Source organism: Marmota flaviventris, chromosome 1 (genome assembly GCF_047511675.1).
Source record: "Marmota flaviventris isolate mMarFla1 chromosome 1, mMarFla1.hap1, whole genome shotgun sequence".
Lineage (NCBI taxonomy): Eukaryota > Metazoa > Chordata > Mammalia > Rodentia > Sciuridae > Marmota > Marmota flaviventris.
Window position 1 is genome coordinate 58,145,443 of NC_092498.1, and position 19,709 is coordinate 58,165,151.

At 38.9% G+C, this 19,709-nt stretch overlaps 1 protein-coding gene across 1 annotated transcript in view; it reads right to left on the reverse strand.

Moving 5' to 3' along the window:
- Lhfpl3 (LHFPL tetraspan subfamily member 3) overlaps positions 1-19,709 on the reverse strand; it is a 511,123-nt gene that overhangs the window by 135,697 nt on the left and 355,717 nt on the right. Inside the window, exon 2 of the mRNA XM_071613246.1 lies at positions 19,426-19,662. Coding sequence (XP_071469347.1) covers positions 19,426-19,662 — 237 coding nt within the window. The remainder of the gene's footprint in view (positions 1-19,425; positions 19,663-19,709) is intronic.

The following is a 19,709-nucleotide window of genomic DNA, read 5'->3' on the forward strand; positions in this document are numbered from 1 at the left end:
GCAACACAGGTATTCTGTGTCTTTTCATCTGGGGGATGGGTTTTGTGCTCTAAGGATTAAATCCACGTTTGTGTCAAGATGAAATTGAATGAAAATTCTGACAGGCTAGGTATTTGAAGAAATATACTCTATGACTGTTCTACCTGGTGGCATTTTTTAAAATCAAATGATAGTCATTGCACATTCATCACAGTTTAGAAAGATCCTGCCTCACATCAAATGAAGGGATTCGGTATTTATGAACTGCACAACAGAGGAAAAGCTCCTGAAGTTCATTTTTTTTTAAATCTATAGTGTTTCCCTTTTCCTATTACAGCCTTCCCAAACCCTCCTTCATCCAGTTCCTCTGGAACTAGCTCCTGAGTACAGAGACTAGCATGGTGGTGATGGGGAATGTCATGGAGAGAAGCTTTGAGAAATGACAGAAATTTTGGGGAATATGACTGAGTTTGTGACCCTTCCTCCTAATATTTAAAAATATTTTTTTTGTAGTTGTAAATGGATAGAATGTCTTTGTTTATTTTTATGTGGTCCTGAGGATTGAACCCAGTGCCTTCCACATGCTAGGCAAGTGCTCTACCACTGAGCTACAGCCCAAACCCTTAATGTTTTTTTTCAAGTCATACCTTTGTAATATAAGGGTACTGTAATTCTTATTTTGTTTTATTTATTTAAATACACTCAAACCATGCTCTTCTGTTCTTAAAAGCTATAGGTGCTATAAGAATGAATTATTGTGAAAATCCTTATCCGCCCCCCCCCCCCCATACAAATCAATCAATCAACATGCACACGAAGAAACAGGTTTAGAGCAACTGTTATGAAAGGCAGACCCAGAGCTGAGTGAGGCTGAAAGGCCAAGGTGGTCTCTGCAGCCTACCTGCCCACACCACTGCATTTTCATTCATCTTGCCATTAAATGACTGAGGAAAAACCTGAAAGGCACAGGCTGCCTCTCTTCCCAGCTTCAAACCCACAAGATGTTCCTCATATTTCTGATGGAGCATCTAATGAAGATGACTTCTATTCTGTGTGCAGATATCAGTTTGACCTGATGCCATCCCAGCAGCACACCTGGGACTGCTGTCATCTCCTGAAAGTGATGGGCTCCCTGATATGCACAAGGTAATCTGCTGTTTTTCTTCAGATATGACAGGGCTTGGGAGTTGGGGGTAGAAGAAAGGGCTTAAAGGCATTAAAAATAAATAAGAGGAATGGAAAGAGTTCTCCCTTGCAAAAATGAAAAGGGATAGAGGTCAATGACTAGGAAGATTGAAAGTGCCCCCAAGCCACTTAATAAATCAAGAGGTGGTAGAATTTACAGTTAGGTAGAAAGGTAGGTAATTTCTTGCTTCTTGGACAGTAGTGGTGGTTAAAATACAAAAAGTTAAAATTCAGAGTGAGGCAGGATCTTTCTAAACTGTGATGAATGTGCAATGACTATCATTTGATTTTAAAAAATGCCACCAGGAAATGTGACCATACCCTAAAAAAATGCAATGTGCAAATTTCAAAAGTAAACAGTGCATTTGGAAAAGACTACCCTTGTTTACATGATATAAGACGTCCACCTGTATCATTTCTTCTTCTCTGCAGAAACTGAGGAAAGGGGTGAATGCTTCCCTATTGCAACGAAGTACTTATATTCTATAGTTAATTTAATATAATGGGTGGACCTATCTAAGGACTAGTATGCAGCAGCCAACTTTAGCTGACTAAGGGAACAACAATTGGACAAATTCACAGATCAAAGAATGGTTTCTGGAAGAATAGGTAATTATCATTATTAGCTAAAGACACACAGTTTCCTATGAAAGGCATCAAATCCAGTCTATACAGCAAAAATTCTCAAAGTGTGGTCCCTGGACTATTAGCATCAGCTTCTCCTGGGAATTTGTTAGAAATGCAAATTTTCTGCTCCCTCTCCCCTGACTTGCTAAATCAGAAACCGGGACCAGTGCTTCATTAATAATTTAATAATAATCTCTTCCGGTAATTAGGATGTCTACCAGTTTGAGGACCACTGCTACACAGAGTTGTCTGAGGAGGGAACATTATATAATGGAAAGCACCTAGCCTCTGGAGGCAGGCCCAAGTTCCTTCCCAGCTTTGCCATCATTAGTTGTGTGATGATGGCAAGTGCATGGCTTCCCTGAACTTTAATTTCTCGTTCTGCCTAGATCTGTTGTGGGTCAAGTGAGAAGATCTGTAGATCTGTTGTGGGTCAAGTGAGAAAGATGATGTAAGTTCTTTTTTTTAACACACCAGGACACATTGGTGCTTTCCCTCTTCCCTGGAGCTGGATTCCTGCTGAAAAAAATCTAGGAGATAAGAGTCACCAATATTTGTAGAAAATTAAGAGTACTTTCAGATACTCATGGACATTACTCCATGAAAATCAGATGTCTTCTATTAAGTGGGCTGACTGTAGCTCCTTCCTGGGCTATCTTTTACTGGAATCACTGGCCACATCTGAACTGAGATGAACCCAAGTATGAAATACACATTGGATTTTTAAGACAATATAAACATGGCCCATTACAATTTGAAATAAAATTTTGGATATAGTGGGTTAAATATATTACTGAAATTAATTTCACCTTCATGTAACTTTAAAAAAAATGTTACAGGAAATGTTAAAGCACATATGTGGCTCACAGACGTTCCTGTTGGACAGCCCTGGTCTAAGCATCCTTGGGGTCACTGCATTTTTCTAAAAGCCTACTGATAAAAACTTCTAGTTTCTTGGCTACAATTTTTATACTCTCTGTGGAGTTCCTCATTATCATCTTTGTAGTTGCAAAGGATTCCACAATCTTTTCATCAGTTCTTCACAACACAGTCTGTGAGGCAGGTCACTGCTGAATTATGAGGCTCATTAAAGTGATTGTCATCATTCAAAGGCCAGTGGATGCCTCCATATACATACACACCTTCAAAAGCAGGGAATTTAGATCACAAGGGGGATAAAAATATCTCTGAAAAGGAACTACAAAGCAGAGGCTGGGTAGAGAGCAAATGCAAACATGGCAGTAACCTTGAGTACCTAGGGCTTGCTAATAGTGTCCACTCCTAAGTAAAGTTCACCAAGTGACAAACTTCCAATACATCTTGAATCACTTTCTCTCCCTCCCAATGGTGTTTTCTTACAGGCAGAATCTAGAGACTTGAATAACCCCTCAGATATTTAGAAAAGTCAGTTTTCAGGAGATGAGAGTTCTTTAAGCACCACCACCCCATTCTATCTTTTCTTGCTTAACAAAAGACAAGTGTAAGGCTATTCCCTCAGATGTCTATTTGTCCTAGACTTGACTTAAAAATTGGCTCTTGGAATCATCTGTCAACCAAATGTATTACTGAGAGAAACATTTATGGAATTACCTGAGATGAGATGTTTCAGATGACAATTTCTTATTTGCACTTCTTTTAAATTATTCAAGACAACACAAACCTGCTCTGATCTTTAAAAAGATTTTAGCACTATGGGAACTTGCACTCTGTGTTTTAAATACTTAGTCTTATTTAAAAAAGAAAAACAACTCTTATGGGAGACTCAGAGAGCATTCTAATAGCAGAAAGAAGCCCCTCAACATGAGGGTGTGGGACTGATCACATGCTCTAGTCTCATAGCTTGCTTGGGTGATGCTGCCCTGTGAAAAAGCAACCAGCTACATAAGCTAGGGGCCAGATGGTAAAGACAGATGACTCCATGCCTGGAAAAGTGCATGAGAAATATCTTACCACTCTTTTATTTCAGTTTTTTTTTGGGGTGTAGAAAGATCCCAGTTAGTTAAGTTCAAATAAATATAGGGCACCTGCTTGATGCCAGGCACTAGGCCAAGCACAGTGGGTACAGGACTGAAAGAGACACAGCCCAATTCCAGCTTGGACTAAAATAGAAATAAATGTCAGTCCTTTCTACACGGCTATGATTATGACTTTATTGATTTTCACGTATAGGGATCACCGCTTTCTTCTTTCCTATTTGCAGGGCACCATTCTAAATACCAGGCCCTGGGAACAACAATGCCACTCAAAAAAACTGGGAGTATAAAAGGCATATTTAAATTACATTTTAGCTGCAGAGATATGTTACACACAGTAGAGAACAAAAAATCATTAGAATCTGGACTTGGCATTCGAACCAAGGACGACATACATAAAATATAAACACAAAATTGTCAATTACTAGTGAGATGAGTGAGACCTGCTTAAATAATCTGAACATATTTCAGACTATTTAAGAAGGTTGTCCCCTACCCTGAGACAAAAGATTCTTTTTTTTTCTGAAAGAGATTTTGAATACTCATTCAATTCATTGCAAGTTTTATATTTTATATATGCCAGACTGTAGCTGTTGATATTGGTGTGAACATCAACATCATGCCATGAGAGTAAGGCTATCAAAGGTTCAGAGTAAGGTATGAGTTAGTTAAAGGTTAGGCACAAACTTCATGAATACTTGTAACGTCACCTTAGCCCTAAGTTCATTTCTCCACATGTGTTTTGGAGTCCAGAAAATTTTTTGGGGGTTCTTGTTGTTTGTTTTCTTTCTATCTTCTAAAATAGCACTGTTTATCTAGTTGTCTACTTCTTTAAGGAGCGATCTCCATCCCCACCCCAACCCTTGGCCACACAGCAAGACTTATCTGTCTTTAGTTACCAACTGTCTTATCAAGGCTAATACTACAGTAATCACAGGGGCTGCTGTCATAATCTTTCTCTCTCTTTTGTATTTTGTAATGTCTGACTCTCAAAGAATTTTCCTATTTCCCACCTGGGCTGTCCCCCCTTTTTCTTGTTACTTCTAAGAAGGAGGCAGCTCCCTGTGTGGACTGCATGAATGGTCCCAGTTCTACACCCTTCCCTGTGCCTATATTCTCTGCTATGTCATTTTGTGGGCCCTTGCCCCCCTGAGGGAGGAGTTCAGGGACATATGACTTACTTCAACCAATGGGATGTCTATAGATGCGACACAACCGAGACTTCACCAGTCTGTGTGCTATTGTGCTTGATTATCCTGTGTTGTCTCCAGGAGGGCACCCTAACCCATGAGTTCCAGGAAGAAGATGAGACACACATGGGCAGAACCACCCCCAGAGAAGTCTAGCTCAGATGCTTCAACCCCCAGGTGAAGACTTGTGAGGAACAACAAGTGGTTGTCTTCATAAGCCACTAGTGTTGGGATGGTTCGTACCCAGCAGTAGCCAGCTGACACTCTCTTCCCCAAATCACCACAGATTCCAGGTTCTCCCCTTCTTAGATTTCTTTCTCATCTAACTTCATTCGGTCCTAGCACCTGGTGGCAAAAAGTGAGACCTTCTGTAGCTCTAGGGAATTGAAAATAAGGGGAGGAAGTCAGGGCAAAGGAGGACCATGCTGATGCCAACTAGGCGATCTCTCTAGAGATCACCGATGTCACTGTGCTCATCCTGCTCCTGAATCCATCATCTCCTATCCTTTCTTTCCCCAGCCCTTACTTCTTACCCTTAATTCTTTATGTTCCAACTATCTCTCTGCACAGTAAGGCTGGGGTTCTATTATAACTATTGCCAATATTTATTGAATGCTAAGCACGGAGCTAAGTGTTTTACTTGGTAAAACATTATCTTTTCACCCTTACTCTGATGCCTATTTGTCCTAGACTTGGTAATATGATCTACATCCTCCACATGAAGAAGCTTGAGACATCAAGCAATTTGCCCAAGATCTGCTGCTAGGAAGTGCCCAAGCCAAGGTTCTAATCCAGGCAGTCTGATGTCGAAGCCTGTGCTTTCTAACCCAGGCCACACTGCCCCTTCTTGTTAATTCCTCTTCATCCTATTTTCTACTGTCATTCTTCTCCCCTTCCACAGGCAGGGGAAGAAAAAAATCTATTTTTATTTGAATATATTTTTGTAAAATGTGGACAGTTTGATATAAGTTACTTTCAATTTATCTGAATTATATTTTATTTCCTATCTTATTCTGTTTATTTTTTTCACTAAGTATTTTTAAGAACTGTGTTACTATGTGTTCATCTAATGTGTTGCCTCTTCACTGTTAACATCGTTTCCACTCACCCCAAATTTCCTGTGCCCTCTCCAGGAATGAACAACCCGCACACTCCAACTTCTGACCACAAGTAACGCCTGCGTGAAAATCCTTAGACGTGGTTCCTTATGGCCCTGGTGAGAAATTGCTGAATACAAGGAGCAGAATCACTGGGCCATAGGGAATGTTTTATCCACTGGACTAAATTGCTTTCCACCATGGTTTACGCTATTCCAGCAGGACTCGAAGGCACAGCTCTACCTATTGTCCTGTCTCAATTCTGCCAGCCCAGTAAGTGCAAATTGATGACTTGTTTTAATTTGCATTTCTCTAATTATGAATGATTTGGGATGTTTCTTCATTTGCTGGTTTCTGTTTTCGAGTTTCCTCTTTTATAAATTACCCCTTCATAACCTGCTCATTTAAAAAAAATATTTATCTATTCTAATTTGTTATATATGATGGCAGAATGCAATTCATTTCATATTACATATATAGAGTACAATTTTTCAAGTCACTGGTTGTACACAAAGTATTTTCATACCACTCGTGTCTTATACAGATACTTAGGGTAATGATGTCTAACTCATTCCATCATCTTTCCTACCCCTATGCCCCCTCCCTTTCTTTCCCTCCACTTTGCCCTAACCCTCTGTACTTTCTGCTCAAACTTGCTGTACACCTAAAACGAATCTAAGAAATAAATCTTATTAATTAAAAAAAGATTCCAGAATTGTTCCTTAGGCCTACTGAAGCCAGAATAGACCTACTGAAGCCAGAATTTGCATTTTAAAGTAGGTAGTCTAGGTAAATGTTATGCTTATAAAAGTTTGATAACTACTACTTGAAATCAATAATAATAATAATAATAATAATAATAATAATAATAATAATAGTTTGCTATAGGTGTTACCAGTGCATATAAATTGCTGGTGAGGGGAGGAATCATTTTATATTGTATCCCAAGTGACAGCCAGAGAGATATAGGTTTCGAATGGGGAAGAGCCCCCCAGGATTTATTTTAACTTCTAATAAAAATTTTATTACTTATATTTGTTTTATGTGGCTTTTATTTGCTATGTTTATGGTGAGGAAAATAAAGATGTGTTCTGATCAAAATCACAGAGACCTACTAGCCTAGTAGGCACTAAATTTTTATCACCCTGTGGATGAACTAAAGTGATCGTATTCTCCTACATACACGGGATTCTTGTCTTTATTGCTTCTTCTGCCTGGACAGAATTTCTTTCATCCATTACTTCAGAAGGACACCTCTCATGATATTTTTAAGGCTTGAATTTGTTTCTCATCTGTCTAGCACTACAGTGAAGAAATTCTCAGCCATGTCAAAAATGGGTAACTGCTGGCTAAGGAGCCACATCTCCATCAGGGGAACAAGCCCCTCTTGGTGACTGTCATTGAACTTGTAGAAATAGGTGTACAGTTTGAGCTCTGTAGATGGAAAATACTATAGAGGAATAAATATTGTAAAGAAATACCTTTTAATCCTTCCCCTTAAGATATAGGCATACATGAGAAGATTATAACAAAACCAAACAAAACCCCTAACCAATGAAAAAACACACCCTCATCAGTCTTTAATTTTAAAAAGATCCACAAAGCTACTGGAAGAAAGTAAAAAGCATCTTTAAGCATGTGGAGAAAGGCATCTCCAGTTCTTAATGAGGACTCCATTATGATTGAGTGTAGCTGGGAACAAAGAGAAACAGCAGGTCAAGGTAGTTAGAGACATGGGCTCTGCCCCGCATGAATCAAGCACTGTACAAGTGTTTGCAAAATACAATCGAAATTCAAAAAATAACATCAGTAACTATGTGTCAGTCATTGTGACAGACAGTTTACATGCATTATTTCATTTTGTTTTCACAATATCTCCATGAGGCAGGTTCTGCTAATGTCCTTACAGATGAGGACAGTTAGGTCTGTTCAAGTTCACAGAGCTACTGGGTAGCACAAATCAGTTTCCCAAGGCTGGCAGAGAGCTCTGTTTTTCCAAAAGACAGCAATGGAACTATATCAGAGATGAATATTTTGCCTATTATTAAAGGAAACTTTACTAGATGTCAAAGATCACCCATCGATCTCTAATTAAAATAATTCATACTAGTGAGCTGTTCTGTCTTTCCTCTCTCTATGCCTCAGCATCTTCATCTATAAAGGGAGGGAGTGGGATGAACTCACTGGTCCTCAACCCAGGCTGCACATTAGCCTCTCCTTGGGGAGTTTTCGTATCTTCATCTACTTGTATGCCAGCTGAATTAGAATCTGTGGGTCCCAGCACTGGTATATTTTTGAAAGCTCAGGTGGTTGTAAAGAACCCCAAGGGCTTCCTGCCCCTAAATGTCCTCACTTTGTCATCAGATTTCGACATTCCTTTAACTTGATCCATAATAGAGATGAGAGGAGAGGGCTGGATTTACCACACCACATCTGAAGGGCTATTAAACCTACCATGGAGACTCCCTGCTAGGCTGACCAAAAGAATTACAGCTTTTCATGCTTTTAGAACATTCTCCTGAAAAAGGGGAAAAAAGACAGCTTCATTTGCTACCATGTGTCAGTCTACATAGCATCTTTGAGTCCCACTAATTAAGCTCAGGAAAGAATGTCAACCTAATCTCTCCTATCTGGGTAGTCAGAGAACGCTGATTTGTTTTGTACATTGGAACCCAAAGGTCAGCAGTTGGGGAGAACCATCAGGCCAGCAGATAGACTGCGTTTATGTAACTTCTTCTGGGCTTGCCACTTTTTCAAGGACAAGGGACAGTTGTTTTAGGCTTTCTTTGGATAAGCTTCCCCCTTAGGAGGGCTCTGGGCCTCCTTTCAGCAAGTACCCATCTGGGCTTCTTTCCAGTGACCTGCCTGTCTAGTGGCTCTGTCAGGACATACATTGGGACAGCTGACACATACACCACAGCTTTTTTTTTGCCCAGGCCCCTGGCTGAATTCTACTCTCCAGATCTCCTGACAACGTTGTCACTCTTGCCTTTGTGGGCTTTGACAGCACATCAACTTACAGACGGCATCACATGGTAGTTAACAGAATTCTCATTTCACCTCCTGATTATCCCAGGCACATCACCGATGGTGACATGGTCAAGTTAGGGACAGGATAGCTACTCAGCCCAAAATGATTTTTCTCCCCACCAAATGTGAGGCCCTGACTGCGTGTCCAGTGAAGCAGGAAGAAAGTCAGTGAAATGCATGAGTAGAGCGTCTGCCAGGTATCAGCTGCCAACTGTCCGCAAAGTCCCAGTCAAGAGTGATCATGTTGGTAGTTACAAGTGATTTTTATCCAGTGAAGTTTCTGGAGTTTACATTTTGAGTAGACTGCTCTGAAATGAATGCTTTAAATGATAAGAGACCATTCCTCATCTTTCCTGTCATTCTTACTTGTCTCTACTTGTCCCTGTTTCATGACACATCTATCACATTTTTCATTTCTTCATAGCTGTGTCCTCCTTTGTTTTATTTAATACTAATAGACTCCCCGATATTTTTCCATAAGCTGACTTTTTAAAGCCTCCCAGCAGATGAAAGCTTATGTGTCCAATTGTCCTTGAGAAGCAGTCTCTGCTTATTATAGCATCATCTTTCACTGGTGCTGGAGTAAGTCAGCTGTCAGGGACGGGCGTTCACTCATTTTCTACAGAGATGGCACCAACAAGGTGCCCTTGTGGAGCCATGGATGTCATAGTAAGATTGGAGCTCAGAAAAACAACCTAGTACCTATAACACTAAAGGTACTTAGGGTAAGCCCCGTCTTGCTCAATTTTGAAGCCCCAGTCTCTATCACTAGATGTGTATTAACCCACAAGAAATATTTGGCAAGTTCAACTGAATGCTGTGATTCTGCACAGTGCTCAATGCACAGGAGATGCACAGTGCATTTTTTGGAACAGTTGAAATGAGGTTTTCAGAGGTGAGGTGACCTCCCCAAAGTGGCAGAGTTACAGTTTATTGTTCTAATATACCACTCCTGGATTCCTTTAATATATGCATCTTTTAAAATGTGTGCAGTGTGCAGGCAAATTTGTTTCCTCTGCAATCAATGAAGTAAGGGAAAAACTGCTTCATGTATAGAAGAAACATTAAGTGCAGATAGTAACTATTTCCACAATGTTTTTCATTAAACTTATTTAATAAAAACAATAATAAGAGATGGTAAAATTTATTAAAGGACTTACTGTGATCTAGGAACTCTAACACTGGAGATTACAAATAAACAAGACATAGAGGCCCTAAACAATTTCGTGAGACCCTGTCTCAAAATGAAAAATAAAAAAGGGCTAGAGTCAGACATTATTACCCTATGTACGTGTATGATCGCACGGCTGGTGTGATTCTGCATTGTATACAGCCAGAGGAATGAGAAGTTGTGTTCCATTTGTGTTCAATATGTCAAAATGCATTCTGCCAGCATGTATAACTAATTAGAACAACAACAACGACAAAGGGTCGGGGAGGTGGGTGCTGGAGATGTGGCTCAGCGGTTGAGTGCCGCTGGGTTCAATCCCTGGTACTAAAAAAAAAAAAAAAAAAGCCTAAGACTGAAAAGTGAAATTTTCAGATTTTTTGGGAGTCATATTTTGTGAAGTATTACTGGACACAACACATATTTATAGAAATAGCCTCAACATTTATTTATCTCAATATTCTTTTGCTTGACACTGTATCCTTAGCCACCTACCAGATGAGAAGAATAACTATGTTTTTCCCTTGCAGGGAGAAGTGACAGGTTATACTTCCATTGTGTTCTTTGACCTCACAATGGAATCAGTGAACATGTAAGCAAGAATGGATAAATACCTCTTCTGCCAAAAGAGTTTTTTGTACTTTAAAAATAAAATTTAAGTAAGGAGGCTGAGGCCCTATGAGAGCTGACTAGCATTAAACTCAAGAGGACTAACATTTCACTTCATATCTGTTCTTCTCTTCACAGGACATCTGGGGAAAAAACCAGACTCCAGGATGGGTGACAGAAGCTAGCATGAGAAATCAACTAGTTCAAACACAAGAAAATAAACTTCCACATACTTCTGGGATATTTATGAGGCAGAAAAAATTTTAAGAGGTATATTTGTGGTCTAGAATGATTTTGTAATTCTGAAAGATTAGAAGTAATTTTGTCTTGACATAAAAGCAACTCCTTTAATGAAAGAGTTTGTATTACATGTTAAAAATCAAAACAGAAAATAGAGAAAGAAAAGCGACCACATACCAAAGTTATGCAGAACTTTATCTTAGAAAAAAGAATTGGTTACAGATCTGTAATGTAAAAAATAAATATAATTTATGAACCTCAGTTATGTCTCATGAGGGTCAGTGATATTCACTGTTTTCACCTCTCACGACCATACGGCCAAATGGAAGCTGGTAAGTTTCAACCTAATTGAAAGATTTCATTTAAAAGTTATAATGGAAAGCTGACTGTACATTTAGTGGTAGGGCTACATCCTGTATAACCTGTTCATTTCTCTTTGTTCCTCTCTTTCTCTTGACTCCCTTTTCTTTTTTTTCTAGCTGGTTTAATATTTACCTAGAGATCCTTGACTCTGCAGTCTTTATCTCAGGGACTAAAAAGATCATTGAAATGTCAAATTATTTTGCCTATGGAAGTAGAGTGGATAATGATGGAGCATATAACAGCCACCCAGCCATCCAAAGCCAGTTCTCCCCTTGCAGTCATATTCCTCAATTGCTTCTCACTGGAAGCCAACTAGTTGGGGAAGCCTGGAAGAAAAATATCCCTGCTTTGGGGGAACAGTTGGAATCCACCTCCCAAATTCATATGTCTTCCAAGTTACCTATAAGTGTGGAGGTAATTGGGGGAGACAATCTCCAGTTGCACACCTGCGAGTGGCTCCTGTGAAATTCTCTTCCTCTCATGACCAGTGGTGATGCTCTCCCTGGCTCCTTGCATGGGGTGGGGGTCAGGTGGGGATTAGACAGTACTGACAACAGGATGCCCCAAAAGCCATGGAAACCACTTGGTGAATGTATAGCTGTAATTGTAACCATAACGAACACAAAAACGATTTCTAAAAAAGTCAACAGCTTAAAATAGAAGGAGTAGCAATGGGTGGACATTATAAAGAGGCACATATAACTTAACCAAAACAAACACTTTCTAAGATTAAGATCTGCACCATAGAAAAGACACATTTCTTCATTCAATAATTCATTCACTCAACACACAATTATTGAGTGCCTACATATGGCAGACGTCATTAAAATAGTGGGGATACAGTAGTGAGCAAAAGAGACAAAAAATTTCTGCTCCTGTCTTCCCTGGGGAGACAGACAACTAATAAGAAAAATAGGTGAAATATGTAGTGCATTTCTCAAAGAGAAGGTAAAACCCAAGAGAGGGAGTGAGTGAGCCATGTGGTTTTGGGGGAGACTATTTGAGGCATCAGAAAGAACAAATGCAAAGATCCTGAAATGAGACTGTCCCTCATGTGTTTGGGGAACAATAAGGAAAACAGATTATCTAGAGTAGAAGGAGTGATGGGGCAAATAACTGATGGAAGGTCCAAGTGGCAAAGATGGAGGCATGTTTGCATGGGCTCGTTAACCATGGTAGGTGACTTTGACTTTTCCTCTGAGTGAGATCATCTGAAGCCATTGGAGTGTCTTGAGCTGAGGGATGACATGATCTGACTTACCTTTTAGCAGGATCAACTGCTGCAGAGATTAGACTGAAAGGGTTCAAGGGCAGAGCTAGTAGAACCAATCAGGAGTCTCTTGCAATAATGACAGGGACAGAGGCTGATGGCCTGGACCAGGATAACAGCAATAATAGGAGAAATGAGAAGATTATGGGCATATTTTGATGGTAGAACTAACAAGATTTCCTTTTAAATTGTTAAATGTAAGTTATGAATGGAAGAGAAAAAACTGAAGTTTTGGCCTGAAAATTGGAGGGATCTTGTTGACATTAACTGGGACAAGGAAGAGTGTAGGAGGAGGAGGCTTTGTGGGAAACATCAGGAGTTCAGTTTTGGAAGTGTTAAGTTTGAGATGTTGATCACACGCTCAAGTAAGAAGCGGATCTATGAAATCAGACTTACTGGAGAGGAGGGAGGGGGTTAAACCTGGGAGCTGTCATGATATAGATGTTATTTAAAGTGATGGTGCCAAATGAGATAACCAGGAAGTTGAGTATAGCTAGAAACGATACTCCAGTTAAAAAGAAGAGTGGAGAGATGGGGGAAAATCAGCAAAAGAGACTGAATGAGCAGGAAGAGCGCCAGAGAGGCAGAAGGAAAATTAGGTAAGGTCAGCTACAGGAAGCCAGCTGAAGAAAGAGTTTCAAGATGGGACCAGTATAGTCCAATAGGAAAAGACTGCTGATGGATCAATATAAATATAAAAACTGAAACTTGACCATGAAATTTAGCAATTAGGAAGTTGGAGTGAACTTGACAGGACAATGTCTGTGAAATGCTAGTTGTAAAATCATGAATGGAGTGAGTTCATGAAAGAGTGAGGAAGAGGAATTAGAAGCAGCAAGGATATAAAACAATGCTACGAGGATCTCTAAGGTCTGCTCCAACTCTCAAAAAAAAAAAAAAAAAAGTACCAGGATGTATGCAGTTTTTTTGGAGGCACATTCCAAGATTCTTTGAAGACCATAGCACTTTGTTCAACACAAATCCCATTGGGAAGCAGACAATTCACTATGGCTTGATTAAAGTTTTAATTCCAAGCACTTGAAGATGCTTTCTTCTGGGCTTCCTGATCTTACTTCACTGGATATTTTTATAAAATTTTATAGCTAAGTAATCGCGTGGGTTTTAGAGGCTATTCTCAAGTGTATCAAAGTTTTGCTTAAATAACATCTAAAGGCTACCAAATGAAAGCAAGACTAAACTCTATGTTTACAGGGTTGACTGGTCAGGTTGAACCAATGACAGCAACATCTCTTAAGAATTGATTAAAAGTATTGTGCAAAAGAAAGAACTTGGGGCTGGGGATGTGGCTCAAGCGGTAGCGTGCTCGCCTGGCATACTTGCGGCCCAGGTTCGATCCTCAGCACCACATACAAGATGTTGTGTCTGCCAAAATCTAAAAAAAATTTTAAAAAATCTCTCTCTCTGTCTCTGTCTCTGTCTCTCTCTCTCTAAAAAAAAAACAAAAGAAAGAACTTGTAATTTTGAGTAAAATGATTGGTGTTTGAATGGCAATCCATTCCTTCCTAGCTTTGAAAACTCAGACAAAATATTGAAGTAATCTGCACCTTAGTTTCTGATGTGTAGAACTAGGATGATGATAAATATCTCACAGTGTTATTTCAAAGACTAAATAAAATTTTATATGGGGAAGGTGCTTAGTAATAAATAAAAGTCTGTGTAGATATTTGGGATTATAAATTACTTCCATCCACATGATTTTAGTGAACTCTCCCAATCCATAGAGGAGGTGGGACTGAGTATAGGTGTTCCCATATTTAAAAGGTGTAGCTGAGGCTCTGAGATGTTCAGGGGGTGTTCAAGGCCTGCTGGAATTCAGATCAGCAACTAGTATTCTGTCTCCATCCACACAGACACCACATGGCTTTAGAACCTAGTTAGGTAAGGCCGTTCCTCTTTCATGGGTCCAAATTTCTAAATCTAATTCATTCCACTCTGGGTGGTATGAGGGCTTGGTCTGCATCAGTGCGTGTCAGCAGGTGGTGTACAGTAAGGAGGAAACAGCAGTACACTAGAATCTCTTCTCCTTGATCTTTATATTTCCCTCCTCTCTGTCACCCTTACATGCTATTGAGCCCCTAAAAGTATTTAATGTGTTCACTGCACTGAGTGCAAGAGTTCTTAGCACCCTCAAATCCTCTGTTTAAAGGACACCTCTGAAGGTGTACCCTGAATTGGAATATTTTTGAGTTGGAAGGAACCTCATATGCCATTTGGACAGACCCTGCATTTTATAGACCAGAAAACTTAATTTTTGAACTTTTAAGATGTTGGTGTCAGCTAGTATCAGGGACAGTACTAGCACTGGGCAGCTTGAATTCAAGTGCATGCTCTTTCCACTACACAACACTGCCACTCACAATGTGGCCATGGAATGGTATGATAGCTAAAATCAAAATTTCAAAAGATTTCTCAATTAGTTAAGAAAAATGAATTTATTCTAACTCCACCTATTATAGCATTAAAAACTGTTTAAGCCACTTAATAAATAAATGGTAGCTTGGGTCACCTCTTGATGGATAATCATGTTTTCTCATTTGCAGTTTAAGTGCTAGAAGACAAAGTGACTTTAAAACTGCTCACCCAATTATCTGATAAGCAATTCCAAAGACTATACACACAAATGTAGAAACAGACCTCTTTATAAATGATGTCTGACAAGGAAAGAGATATTTGTGGCATAGGAGCTCTGGAAAATGTAATTATTTATCCTTTCACAATTAATGAAAGAAATTGAAATTGAAGCTTTCATTTCAAATCCTTTTTATCTGGATGAAACTTTAATTTTACATAATTAAATTGACTTCACAGTTCAGTGTGTTAAAATATGCAATTAAACAGCATATCAAGGTTAAATGCCTACAGTTGTTGGCTCATTTAGAAATCATGCTGCTGAAATCCTAAACAAGAAGGAACACCTGCCCATCCACTATTGTCCCCAGAGCCAGGGGCACACGCCTGCAGGATTGGCTTCCCAGTTCATAGCAGAGGGCTGAGTTTTCTTGCATGTGCCAAATCCTGTATAAAGTCAGTTGGATTCCATACAGTGGGGTATTATTTTTTTGCATGAAAAAAAAAAAATCCTGGCACTTTGATGGAATTCCATAGATGATTAACCTTATCTTTAGAGAGATTTTTCTCTAAGATAACACTTGCATCTCCAATGTCACTTTCAGTTTACTGAAAACATGTTAAATGTCCCTCCTTTCAATTTTCCCATTTCATACTTTATGATAGATTCAGCTAAGACTTTTTAAAAATGACCTTTGCACTCTTGGGAAAGGAGAGGCTTAAGAAGCATTGGGGAGGTGTAGAGGGGCTGCTGAAATGAGATTGTGGTGAGTTCACGGGAAATATATCTTGAGGTGGAGACTTTTATTTGTGTACCTCCTCCTTGTTTTCTCTTTGAATAGCATCTCTTTGTGATGATTGATTTATGGCTCAGGAGCATTTTAAATTCCCTTTCATCTTGGCTCTGTGAGTGAAGCATAGTTCAACAATTAGAACTGAGTTCCCTTCCCTTCCCTGATACATGCTAGAATTCATGAAACAATCATTTTAGTTTATCCACAGGGGTAGTTGTTGAGAAGCACTCATGGATCTAAGCAATATCATTGCTATAAAAATACATGGAAAACGTGACTCTACACAGTGGCTTTTCCAGATAAATGGGGAGGCATGTTGTTGGATTAATTATAAAAACTAAAAAAAGAATATATGCCCATAATAGGTGATTTACTCCTTAGGCAGAACTTCTTCAATCTGGGGGTGTATGGTACAATTGCAAAATTATTCCCTCTATGATACTCCTACTATTTATAGAAGTAGGTTGATATGGTGATTGGTAGACCACAGAACTGTAAGACGATGGTGGAAGATAATGCAGTGTGTATGGTGATGTAACTGATAGAGGAATGTATGAAGGATTTATTCTCTGGAGCCAAGGTCTGAGATATGGCATTGCTGCTTCTATGACATCAGAGGGCACCATGGACTAACAAATTCTTTTAAAACTCTGAGCTAGAACTGGATTTGCCTTTGACTCATTGCATCACTCTGGAACCAACACGAGGCCTTGGCTACCAAGGGATATCTTAGTAGCTTTATCAGAAAAAACTAATAGTGAGAAAAATGTTTTTAATAATGAAAATTTATGTTAATACATTCATACAAATTGCAAATTTATCCATTTATGTATAATAAATTTCATAATAAGAAGTTATTCTAATATTTTAATTTAACCCAATCTGTCTTTCCTTAGGATACTGATGACACTTAGTTTTGGTTATTGCATCTGCTTAAAAGCTATCAAACTATTAAACTACTACTAATAAACTACTATTTAGTGAAACTATGTTCCCACACACAACATAAAAAAAAAAACCACTGATTGGATCATTGATTGGTCTTTTGTCAAACAAGCTGACTTTGAAAGTTTCAACATTGAACAAATGTTTAAATGATAAACAATAAAGGCTGCTTTGTAAAGCAACTGTAGACCTTGTACCATTTCTTAGAAACAGGCAGGTTTGATTAGATTTTGTGTGAGGCTCAGAAATCTTGGTCTGATTTTATACAGACCAAGTATAGCATGAGGGCCTGACATGCCTTCATAAGAGAGCTATTTGCATCTTCCATCTTGCATAATGTAAGAGTCTTACATTAAGGACTGTGGATTGAGAAATGAAAAGGCAGTGTCATTGAAATGTTTCATCAGCGTGGCCTGATGCTCTCTGTTGCTTTATTGGTTCTATTTGATCTGATGTGGATGAACTGCTACTGATTTTAGACCTTCAGAACACACTGGAAGAAATATGCAAAATGGAGGAGATGGAGAACATAGAAAAAATCATACAGTGATAATCCCTAAACCTTACATCAGTCTCTTTTTTCTTTCCCATCCAAATATTTACCCACATATTCCCCCCTAATGATAGTTTCCTTAATGAAGATTCAGAAGGGATCAGACATCAATATTTAACTGAATCAACTAGGAGAACAGACCCATTTTGAAAACTGTGGAGTATGTATTCTATAATCCTGGCTGCTCCTTTCTGAAGCATGAATTGGAATGCTTAATGACCAAGTAAAAATGTTCCTGCTTTTGTTATTCCCCCCTCTTTTTCTGAATTTTCTTGTATTTGTGGCCAAGGATATCTAGGTCATTAAAAGTTCTCAATATAACTTTGAACTTAGGGAACAAATGCACTCTGGTCCACTACTGGGCAGCAATGGAAACCAAGTATTTGCAGAACATGGTGGTCTTTTATTTAATTCATTGTTTCAGGAAACGTGATTTGTTCTAAGTTGAGGTCTCCTTGCCATTAAATCTGAAGTGAACTAGACAGAGAACTGTATACATTCAACAAGCCACAAAGACAACAAGAAAACCACATTAGTGAGTACGTGTGAATGTGCTAAATGTACAACATAAATTAAAGTGTAATGATTATCTTCATATTGTCTTTTTTTTAATATACAAAGGGCAACTCTGAGAGGGAGGTAGTTTTGTTTATAGGATGACTCCCCTGTGAATAAGTTGCTTTTGAGTTTGGAGTATTTTTGATAGGACTAAGTAAACTCACACACGTTCTGTCTGTATCTCAGGGAGCTAAGGTTTGTGGATGCTGCTGTTCTCCTGAACTGCTCCATTTTACCTCTTCACACTTTACAAGCATCAAACAGTGATGGTCTGAATATGAAGCCTGCCACGCAATCATTACATGTGACATTTATGTAGAAATTAATATTGGCTTACATTGGCGACCTGTTAAAGCGATTTTTGAAATTAGCAACTTCTTGAAAAATAAACAAAATTTCACAATTCAAGCATGGATTTAGTTTCCAGTTAGGAAAAATGCTAGTAGAAGGAGCCATTCAGCTGAAGGTGCTGATATAAGTTCAAAGTTTTAAAGTTCAGAGATAACATAAAGAAAACAGGCACATGGACTTAAGTCTGTAACAAAACCTTGACATAAAAATTCTGTTCTAAAAACTGTAAAATCAAGAGTCATCTTGAATAATGACTTGCTACCTCTTATTCACCCACTGTAACATATTTATGCATTTACTCACCAGTCCTGCTTTCTGTGCTAGTTTCTTTGTGTTTCAATGGGCAATTCCTTTTGAAAAGATATCTGAGGACATTTGATTATCCAGATAACAAGTTTAAAATCCAGCTAACTTAACTACTGTAAACTCTAACTGCAACTCTTTGGGACCAGTGTCACTGCTTGTCTCTGAGATGAGTTTGAATTCAAATAAAGTGATTGTGATGACTTTAGAGATTTCCCAGACATTCATTGAACCCTGGAAAATAACTGAACACATGGAAACACTTCCCATTCAACTAAATGGACTCCCCCACAATGTTTCATCTTAGCCATTAACTGATGGCAAACCTGAACTCAGAGAACAAGAGAACAAGAAACTGGAAAAATGCATTTAAATAATAACAGACTTAGGCAGCCACAGAGAGATGCCTCAGAAAGTTAAGTGTTTGTGCAAATTTCTATAGTTAAGTCTGAGGGAAAGTCTGGTAATTAGACAGTATTAACAGAACAGCAAACTAGAACCAGAGGGAAGCACTAGTAACTTCATGGGAAAGAATGAGAGTACTTTTTTTTTTTTTGTGTGTGTGTGTGCATACAGTGAGAGCTCCCTAACGGGATCTCACCTTTGTTTTCTGCCTTCAGTTCCTCTGCCATCAAGCTGTCTTGTCGGTTACCAAGCACAAATGCTAGAAACGAGAGGATCAGCGCATCCAAAATTCCAATAATAGCCAGGATGTATGCCCAGCGGACTGAACAAGCCCCAAGAGTGTACTTGTCTGTTTTGTCTCCACACATCCGCTTTACTTCATCTGAATCCCAGCCATCAGGGAAAATCATACAGCCGAGCACAAGGCAGGCAGCTTGAAGAGAGAGAGAGAGGGGAAAAAACAAAAGAACAAAAAGTTAG